Raw genomic sequence first — 11,218 nt, forward strand, 5'->3', positions numbered from 1 at the left:
ATCTTTTGAGATGTTCAGACTATCAATGGACTTTTATTTTTTACTTTTATTATATTTTATCAATAAACATTTTAAGATAAAATGCACTTGTGAGATTCAATAAGGTTAAACGGAGAGTTGTGTTTCAGATCATTTCTTTGGCTCCATAGTTTACTCTCTAATCCAAGTCATTTTTTTTATCAGTTATGGTTGAGATCTACTTTGATTATGTTTTCCTGATGGAAAAGGTTCTTGTAATCATTCGGTAATAACAGAAGACCAGACACTTTTAGAATTATTTTTTGGGATTGAAGTTTGACGGAATGATTAATGAATGTGTCATCTTTTGGGAATTATGAATTGTCTGATTACTGGCATTAGTTCTGTACAATGATGAGAACAGCTTAAGAACTGTCTCTCAAAGCAAACCAAAGCCATGAGTGGTTTATTGAAGATGTCCTCTGATCTCTGCTTTTGTAGGTAAGAAGTCATCATGTCTTCATTTGTCATCGATCAGCCTCTACCCGTCATGGAGTCCAAGGAGTCTGACCAGTGGAGTTCCGAAATCTGTGACTGCACCGATGACATGGCAGACTATTTGTGTGTGTGTGCATGTGTTTGTGTGATCACATTTGTTTGTGTATATTTGTATGTTAGAGTGTTAGTGTGCGTATCATTAAAATTCATAGTTTATGTAAGTGTGTTTTCTCGATTGGTGCTTCATTCACTTTGGCCAGGCTGTTTTGGATTCTGGTGTTGTCCCTGCCATGCCTGTATACATACAAGGGAGTACGGACAGTGTCTTTGTCTCCCTCTGCTGGACATCTTCGGCATCATCCCACCCGTCACAATGTCCATGAGGGTGTCCATGCGCCAGCGCTACGGCATCAAAGTAAGTACTTTTAGAGTTGGCTGCTAATGGAAAAAAAATATTACATTTACCGAACTCAAATAAAGTACATTATGATACACATTTTGTCATCCAACCACCTACCTAGTGCACTGTGATATTCATAGGTTTAATAGTTAACATTTTCCCTTCTCTAGGAATTAATAACTTTCTGGTGCTGGGCCATTCCAATGTCTGCTATATAACCATTGTTGTAAATTTGCTGACTGTGTCTCCGGGGCACCATCTGTAACGACTGTGTGAATGCCACCTGCTGCAACTGCTGTGTCTGGTGCCAGATGTCCAGAGAGAGGAAGAGCCGCAACATCCCCATTGTCCTGGTCAGTGCTAGGAAGTAGGAACGAATGACCAACATGTTCCCATAACCTCAATGTCACCGTAGTCATCACAATACAGCCGTAACCTTTTTCAGAGTCATGTTTCTGTGTTTATAGAATGGATATTTATTCCTACATGCCTGAATTGTCAGATTGTTTGACAAGAAGTCATTGTAAACAGTGTATATTAAAACAATATTTATGTATGCTTAAAGTGATGTATATATGTCATTCTATGAACTATTATGCCCACATTAAGAACATATATTATATATGTTTTATTCTATAAAATATATATATCAAATAAATATATTTACAAATGCTAACATTTTTCCTTCCTGTTATCTCTGTTCATCTCTGTTTGTTGAATATCTTCATATGTGTCTTTTGTGTAGCGGGAGATGGTGCAAACTGTACGATACACAGTTTAGATTGAGTTAAGTCAGGTTTCTCTTTCTCCCTCTCTGTCCCTCTCCCTCTTCTCTTCTCTCCCCCTTGTCGTGGATATCAAGTAATCTGGAGCAGTGCTCGATCCTGCCCATGATCGTAGACCTGCTCCTGCCCATGTCAAACACGCAGGTGTACTAGCCCAAGGTTTCCCAAACTCAGTCCTGCCCCCCCCCCCCCCCCCCCCCGGGTGCACATTTTGGTTTTTGCCTTAGCGCTACACAGCTGATTCAAATAACTGAAGCTTGATGATGAGTTGGTTATTTGAATCCGATGTGTAGTGCTAAGGCAAAAACCAAAATGTGCACCCAGGGGGGCCAGGACTGAGTTTGGGAACCTCTGTACCAGCCCACTAGTATAGCAAGCAACACAGTGGTGCTTTCCATCCACTGGTGCTGGATTGAGATGAGCGCTTTTCTCCGTGATGGATCGTCGCGATGGATAAGCCGAGTTTTAATAGGCACAATCTTAGTTACAACACCACTCTCATTATCTCTCTCTTGTTGTAATTTTGCAGTAGGCCTTGTTACAGGCTTTGGTTTTACCATTTATATTTAGAGGTTGAACATTAGCACGTTGGGCACACCGATTGGCATCACCTCATTAGTCAATATGTATTACACCTGTGCTAGCTTATCATCTCGTTAGTCAGAAGGTGTTTCAGCTGTACTGGCACCGATGATATTTAAGAGTGGATGGCTCTCCCTATTTGATTTCTATGTATAATCTCTGTTTTCATTTTGCTCTCCTTTTTGGTTTTCTTCCGGTCTTTAAATTGTGTGGGTTTTAATTTTGTTTGCCTCTACTTGGACAAATTTTGTGGGCTCTCATGGTGGGTGTCTTAGGTTACAGTTGTTGTTGCTAGTCAACTTTCAGTGAACACCCCCATGAGTGTCTATTAGAACCCCTCCTATTTTGTTTTGGTTGTTAGTGACTCTGTTAGTTTCCCCTTCTGTTTGAGCAACAACTTTTGGTTTCTTGCTAGGGAACATAACAGCCTACAAAGAAAAGTGCACTATTTCATAACAACGTATTCCTAGGCAGCATGTGAGTTTCAAGTTTGGGGAAGACTTAAAATGTATCCTACCATTTCTACCAACCTGCGAGCCAGTTATGAACTTCATAAGTCCATTTTTTTGTGGAATAGTTTCATTTCAATAACTTTTTAGTTTCTTAATCATTGTATCGTGGTTAATAATACAAATCAAAATTAAAATGATAAAGCTAAGTTCAAATTCCACTAATGCGAGAGCATACAGGTTCTTTAAATCACATTAATCTCTATTCCTCCTGTCTGCCTCCCTTTCTATCTGTCTTGACGTTTGCTATCGCTAGTGAAGTGCAACATTATATGAAATCAATCAAATGAGTGTGGGTCCGGCCCAATTACTGTGTACAAAACAAAAAACACCTTCCTAATAAATAATAAGTTGACTGCATGCCCTTTGGGTGGTGGACCATTCATGATACATACAGGAAACTGTTAAGTGTGAAAAAAACTAGTGTGCCTAGCACCAACTACCATACCCCGTTCAAAAGCACTTGAATCTTTTGTCTTGCTCATTCACGCTCTGAATGGCAGACATACATAATCCATGTCTCAATTAAGTCAAGGCTTTAAAATCCTTATTTAACCTGTCTCCTCCCCGTCATCTACACTGATTGAAGTGGATTTAACAGGTGACATCAATAAGGGATCATAGCTTTCACTTGGATTCACCTGGACAATCTGTCGTGGAAATAGCAGGTGCTCTTAATGTTTTGTTCACTCAGTGTACACTACCGGTCAAAAGTTTTAGAACACAAGTGTTTTTCTTTATTTTTTACTAATTTCTACATTGTAGAATAATAGTGAAGACCTCAAAACTATGAAATAACACATATGGAATCATGTAGTAACCAAAAAACGGTTAAAAATAAAATATATTTTATTTTATTTCAGATTCTTCAAATAGCCACCCTTTGCCTTGGTGATAGCTTTGCACATTCTTGGCATTCTCTCAACCAGCTTCATGAGGTAGTCACCTGGAATGCATTTCAATTAACAGGTGTGCCTTCTTAAAAGTTAATTTGTGGAATTTCTCTCCTTCTTAATGCATTTGAGCCAATCATTTGTGTTGTGACAAGGTAGGGGAGGTATACAGAAGATAGCCCTATTTGGTAAAAGACCAAGTCCATATTATGGCAAGAACAGCTCAAATAAGCAAAGAGAAACGACAGTCCATCAATACTTTAAGACATGAAGGTCAGTCAATCCGGGACATTTCAAGAACTTTGAACGTTTCTTCAAGTGCAGTCGCAAAAACCATCAAGCACTATGATGAAACTAGCTCTCATGAGGACCGCCACAGGAATGGAAGACCCAGAGTAACCTCTGCTGCAAAGGATAAGTTCATTAGAGTTACCAGCCTCAGAAATTGCAGCCCAAATAAAAGCTTCAAGTAACATTTCAAAACTATACTCAAGACACATTATCTTCACACATATGTTAGATGCATTACATTTCACTGGCAGCTTCAGATTGTGGGCTTCCCAACTAGGCATATTGGCTTGAAACATTCCACCTCATGATCCTCTGTGGCTAAATCATGCTGTCTGGAAAAGTATTTTGAATTATTATTTATTTCTGTATAGAGTAATTAAGCCTATATAATTTTGGCTAATTTATTTCAAGTTGTTTAGGCTGCAGTGATACTGTTACCGAATTTTGTCCTACGCTTAGGCTACTCATCACATTAGGAATTTTATTTAATTGTTAGCCTGCAAATTCTTAATTATAAAGATGATTTATTTTTCCTGCACTCAGCACCCCCTACTCAAAACATCTTCCTGCACTCAGCACCCTCTACTCAAAACATCTTCCTGCACTCAGCACCCTCTACTCAAAACATCTTCCTGCACTCAGCACCCTCTACTCAAAACATCTTCCTGCACTCAGCACCCTCGACTCAAAACATCTTCCTGCACTCAGCACCCTCTACTCAAAACATCTTCCTGCACTCAGCACCCTCTACTCAAAACATCTTCCTGCACTCAGCATTCCCTACTCAAAACATCTTCCTGCACTCAGCACCCTCTACTCAAAACATCTTCCTGAACTCAGCACCCTCTACTCAAAACATCTTCCTGCACTCAGCACCCTCTACTCAAACATCTTCCTGCACTCAGCACCCTCTACTCAAAACATCTTCCTGCACTCAGCACTCCCTACTCAAAACATCTTCCTGCACTCAGCACCCTCTACTCAAAACATCTTCCTGCAGCTATGGTTTCACCATTTTCTTTTCAGGACAACCAGGGCTACAAGTAGAACACAAAACAATTTGACATAAACAGTTGCATTCATAAGATTTATGAATGTCAATAAAAATAATGTCCACCAAAGCAAAAACCTGATAAAATAAATGTATATGAATGCTGTAAGTACAGAAATTGTTTGCTCACTGGGAAATTAATATCCAACCAGTCAGTGAGAACTGTGTGGAGTTTGGAGTTTGTGACAGCAACTATGTGAGCTTATTACAGTATTATAGACACTATGTCCTGGGATTTCCTCTGATGTTCTATGTAGAAGAACCCCTTACCTTCTAACGACGCTTGTGAGAGTCATAGAGAAAAACATGTTACATGTGCATGTTCGCCAGTGTTTGTAGCTCAAACCATTCGGTCTCCTTCGGATTCCGCCCTTGTCTCCCAAATGCAGCTCTACCCTCGTTAATCACACAGACTAATGGTATCTATGGATGAAGAAGGGATAAACACATCCAATTGTTCAACCCAGAAGTCTGTAGCTCAACCATACAATGTTTAAAATGAGTTAGAAGTCCAAAGTGCACCGGCAATACGGTGGGACTCATTGGGTTAAGCGTCAATCAAAACGATTTAACACGTTAGTAAACAGGTATGACTAAAATTGTGAGAGAGTCATTCAGTGCTTGACAAACTGTGAGCCTATTAAGCTTGGTTGAATAACGGTTTCTAAATTCACTTCAAATGTTCATAAGACAACCTCTTATTTCATCATGGAACCTTGCAAGGGTTTCACGGTTGAGGAACATTCTCACTTTTGGATGGGATGCATTGGTGCACTTATATATTTATCCCAGGTAATAAGGCATCACGCCACAATCTGCCCATCTGTGCAACATGCTCAAAAGTGACAGTAGTGACAGTGTGCAAAATCCAGACATGAGATTGTCATGAAAGAGAGTGTTGTAGACGAGACACAAATGTCCACAGAGAGAGAAGGTAGGTCTTTCATGCAATTTGTTTGGCTTTTTGAGTACAGAAATTGTGCTGGATGATTTAGCATATAGGTAGTTAGCTAGCGTTTGCCAGCTATCTATTCTGGTGTTGGCTAGCTAACTAACAATAGCTTGCTAGCTGGCAAACGCTAGCTAACTAGCGAACTACTTACGCTAAATCATCCAGCATAATACCCAAGCTAGCTAGCCTCTTCAGCATCTCATCCCGTCAGCGGGATCAAAATCCAGCGAAAAATCATATCGCCAATTAGCATTAAAAAAATAATAATAATTAGAAAAAAGAAAAAGAAAAAAGTTTATTTTTATTTTTATAGATACACCTCTCCTGAATCGACCCACGTCATCCGATTTCAAAAAGGTTTTACAGGAAAAGCAAATCATTAGATTATGTTAGATGAGTCCATTGTAAAAAGCAGCAACATAGCCATTTTCCGACCAACCACTTGCATCACAAATAACCAAAAAACAGCTAAATGCAGCACTAACCTTTTACAAACTTCATCAGATGACACACCTAGGACATCATGTTACACACAGCATGCATTCTTTTGTTCAATAAAGGTCATATTTATATATAAAAACAGCATTTTACATCGGCGTCTGACGTTGACTAACTATTTTCCCCTCAAATGCGTCCCGGGAAACAGTGCTACAATTCCCTAAATTACTATTCGAAAACAATTTTTTAAATTTATATTGTCAATCTAACATTTATAGACGAATATCTCTTGAGAACACCTGTCATACCAGATTTTAAATTAACTTTACTGGGTAATCACACTTTGCGATAAAAGGAGATGCTATACTCAGAAAATGAGCTAGGAAAACTAGCGCGGCGCCATCTTGGAACAATGGCAAATCACATCTGATCTTGTATAATATTGTCAATAATCGCCTACCTTTAGTTGTCTTCACCAGAAAGCACTTCCAGGAATCCCAGGTCCACAACAGATGTATTTTCGGTTGAAATAGTCCATCCTTCATGTTCCATTAGCCTGCTGTTGGTAGCGCGTCCTAGGGCTGTCTCCAAATGCTCCGACGTGCGCAGGACTGCAGTTTCGGAAAATGAGATTTTTCCCTCCTTTAGGTTCGTTCAAACATGTCAAACGTTGTAAAACATTAATCTTCAGGGCCTGTAACACCAAGAGAGCCAATAAGATTCGACGGGGACGGTTGCAGAGTGTTTTAAAACGTTTCCAAAGGTGGGGGTAGACTGGGCCGCCGGCGTCATAATGGTGATGGCCCATCCCCTGTGACCAATTTCCAATGCGTCTCATTCACTGAGTTTCGACTGTAGAAGGCTCAAACCACTGTGAAAAGACTGGCGACATCTTGTGGAAGCAATAGGAAGTGCTCACTAAACGATATCTCACGGTGTGAATTATAGGCGATGACGTGAAGTTGAGTCCACAATTCAGAATTCCACTTCCTGGTTCAATCGGTCTCGGGGTTTTGACTGCCATATGAATTCTGTTATACTCACAGACACCATTCAAACAGTTTTAGAAACTTTAGGGTGTTTTCTATCCATATATAATAAGTATATGCATGTCCTAGCTTCTGAGTTTGATTAGTAGGCCGTTGAAAATGGGAACACATTTTTTTTAAAATGCGCTGTGGCGCCCCCTATCCTAGGGTATCCTCAAGAGCTAGCAAACATTAGCTGCTCTTTCTGGTAGGCCTACCAACTGGCTAGCTATCTAACTTAGTTAAATAGGTTGTAGTTCTGAAAGTAGTGCTCATGAGCCAAAAGTGGTCCCCAAAATTGCACACCACATCACATATGTGCACCACATCATTGCTCTCTCTCGCTCTGCTGTATGTGTATTTTGCTAGCTGTCACTCAAATGTCGAGGGGCTGAATCTCATTGGCTGGAACTCAAATTGCTAGGGGCTGTCCCATGTGGGGTAAAATGGCGCCACACAGCTTCCAATAAACAGTCACTTTCAAACTAGGGATTTTGTGGCAAATTGAGGTAAAACAGTAATTCTGCTCATAGATTATGCATGTATGAACTAAGTTCCAGAGCATGTCTAACATACAGAATATACTTTCTATGCCTTGACCGCTAACATTAGCTAGCTAGCTAGCTACCAAAAGTTAGCTAACTAGGCTCGATGGTCTTATCTTCCATGAACCTTGTTCTCAGGGTATATTTACCCAAGGGTGTTACATAAGACACACCCAGCATGTTAACGTTAGCTAGCTAGCTAGCTACTTGTGTCAACACTACTATTATGAGTAGTTCCTTTTCAATGTAAACACTAGCTAGCTTATTAGTGTTAGCAAGCCCCATTATTAGTATAATGCTAACGTAAACTCACTCACTTTTGTACATTGCCTTGGTCCGTACAATTGACCTTATTTTAGCGCCACAAAAACGTAATACTTCCAGATCAGCTGTAATGTCAATACCATTATAAAGCACAATTTCTCCCCTTTCCAACAAAATCAATGACATGTGCTCCACGCTGCCCGTTTCTGCATAATTCAAGAAGGCAGTGAGCTACGTTGGGTCTTTTTAAAAATGGCGGGTGGGGAAGCAAAACTAATGCGTGACAGTGAGAAGGAGAGGAGATGTGTGGGAAAATGGCTTTTTTTCACTCGATCTGTCCAACTTATCACCTTATTGCTTCTAAAATGTAAATGGAACACTATAAAGAGTTTATATAATGTGTCATTACATACCTATTTGAAGGTTTGTGTCGAATTTGAATTGGGTTTTTAGGGCGGTGCTAAAGTGATCTTCAGAAGTAAACAGCTGTCACGTCCTGACCATAGAAAGCTGTTATTTTCTATGGTAGAGTAGGTCAGGGTGTGACAGTTTTTTTTTTCTAGTTTAGATTTTCTATGTTGTTATGTTCTAGTTTTTGTATTTCTATGTTGGCCTTTTTTTGGGATGATCTCCAATTAGAGGCAGCTGGTCATCGTTGTCTCTAATTGGAGATCATACTTAAGTAGTTGTTTTTCCCACCTGGGTTTGTGGGAGATTGTTTTTGAGTTAGTGTATGTTTCACCTCTTCGTCACATTTTGTTGTTTTTGTTCTTTAGTTTATTTGTATTTATTGCATAGTTTCACAGTTTAATAAAAAAAATGTGGAACATTACACACGCTGCGCTTTGGTTGGCTCCTTCATCATATGACAACAGCGGCTTTGAGAGTCATGATCGCTTACAGTGATGACGCAAAAAATGACTAGGTATCCCCCCTTACCCCTGTCACTGTCCATTTTTTGTTTTTAAATGATGAGAGAAGTGTTACACCTGGTGGAGAGAGATTGTAAGACAGAAATAGTTGCTTTATGCGTGCTGTACGTTACGGCATGACACGTCACGATGTAACGGAGGGTCAGTTTTTTCAACTTTTTTCCAATACTATAGAGCCATTACCATGTCGATCAACGCTTGAATAGAAACGTAGTTCACACCCCAGATTTTGAAGTCAACACAGTTGCTACAGTCCCATTAGTTTTCTTTGTAGCCTTGTTTGAATGTCGTGGTTGCGCACATTTGTACGGAATGGGGTGAGTTTACGTTAGCTGGATAACACAACAACTGGAATAACTGCAGGCTATAGGCCTAAACCCTAAATGATAGAAATCATAATAATGATGATGATAATGATTATAACAGAGATTTTGGAGGAAGGTTTCTATATTGTCTCGGATGCTAGCTAGCTAGTAGGCTAATTGTAGGGTGTCATCAAGGCAAAGGGTGGCTACTTTGAAGAATCTCAAATATAAAATATATTTTGATTTGTTTAACACTTTTTTGGTTACTACATGATTCCATATATGTTATTTCATAGTTTTGATGTCTTCACTATTAATCTATAATGTAGAAAATAGTAAAAATAAACAAAAACCCTTGAATGAGAAGGTGTGTCCAAATGTTTGAAAGGTAGTGTATATATATTTATTTAAAACTTTTTTTTACATTTTCTATAATCTTCGTTCTCTTTAAAATTGTGTAGAAGGTTGTGTAGATCAGTATGAAACAGATCTAATTCATTTAGGTTGAACCCCTGTGTGTCAGTTATGTCAATGTACAGCATATCAGTCTCTCTGTTTGCACCTGAATAATGACTGTCTCTGCCTGTCAGTCAGTCTCTCATTAAGTCAGTCAGACTTAAATATCAATGTGTTTCTCTCCCTCCCTCTGTTAGGCTGCATCTTTTCATGATTAACTTAAGTATTAGAGTGGTGTCACTGTGTAAGTAACCCATGCGGATACATACAGTTGAAGTCGGAGGTTTACATACACTTAGGTTGGAGTCATTAAAACTTGTTTTTCAACCACTCCACAAATTTCATGTTAACAAACTATAGTTTTGACAAGACGGTTAGGACATCTACTTTGTGCATGACACAAGTAATTTTTCCAACAATTGTTTACAGACAGATTATTTCACTTATAATTCACTGTATCACAATTCCAGTGGGTCAGAAGTTTACATACACTAAGTTGACTGTGCCTTTAAACCGCTTTGAAAATTCCAGAAAATTATGTCATGGCTTTAGAAGCTTCTGATAGGCTAATTTACCTCATTTGAGTCAATTGGAGGTGTACCTGTGGATGTATTTTAAGGCCCACCTTCAAACTCAGTGCCTCTTTGCTTGACATCATGGGAAACTCAAAAGAAATCAACCAAGACCTCAGAAAATAAATTGTAGACCTCCACAAGTCTGGTTCATCCTTGGGAGCAATTTCCAAACGCCTGAAGGTACCACGTTCATCTGTACAAACAATAGTTTGCAAGTATAAACACCATGTGACCACGCAGCCATCATACAGCTCAGGATGGAGACACATTCTGTCTCCTAGAGATTAACGTACTTTAGTGCGAAAAGCGCAAATCAATCCCAGAACAACAGCAAAGGACCTTGTGAAGATGCTGGAGGAAACAGGTACAAAAGTATCTATATCCACAGTAAAACGAGTCCTATATCGACATAACATGAAAGGCCGCTAAGCAAGCAAAGAAGCCACTGCTCCAAAACCGCCCTAAAAAACCCTGACGTTCATGTTATGTCGAACAGAAGACATCTGTTCTGACTGTCCAGGGGGCACATTTTGTGACCATGAGTGCATAACACCTTAGAGGCGTAAAAAAAATGTTTCTCCACGTCTCTAAAATGTATGTTTCTCTCCATTGCCTTGGAGTTGGCATTCATCTTGGCTATGTCATGATGTTGATCACTGTTACTCAACCTTCTCATTTGCATACTATTTTCATTCCACAAAAAGATTAAATAGAAATTGGCCCTGGCTCTGTCTTTTGGCCTTGTTAAAACTGATC

The 11,218-nt window shown here is 39.4% G+C and overlaps 1 protein-coding gene across 1 annotated transcript; it reads left to right on the top strand.

Moving 5' to 3' along the window:
* The first annotated feature begins 440 nt into the window (after positions 1-440).
* LOC106603221 (cornifelin homolog B) lies at positions 441-1,455 on the top strand. Its single transcript, XM_082973902.1, has 2 exons — positions 441-870; positions 1,107-1,455. The coding sequence occupies exons 1-2, from the start codon at positions 473-475 to the stop codon at positions 1,225-1,227; spliced, it is 519 nt and encodes a 172-aa protein (XP_082830028.1). The 5' UTR covers positions 441-472; the 3' UTR covers positions 1,228-1,455.
* Positions 1,456-11,218: the final 9,763 nt, after the last annotated feature.

This window comes from Salmo salar, chromosome 04, assembly GCF_965601325.2.
Source record: "Salmo salar chromosome 04, fSalSal1, whole genome shotgun sequence".
NCBI classification, from domain to species: domain Eukaryota; kingdom Metazoa; phylum Chordata; class Actinopteri; order Salmoniformes; family Salmonidae; genus Salmo; species Salmo salar.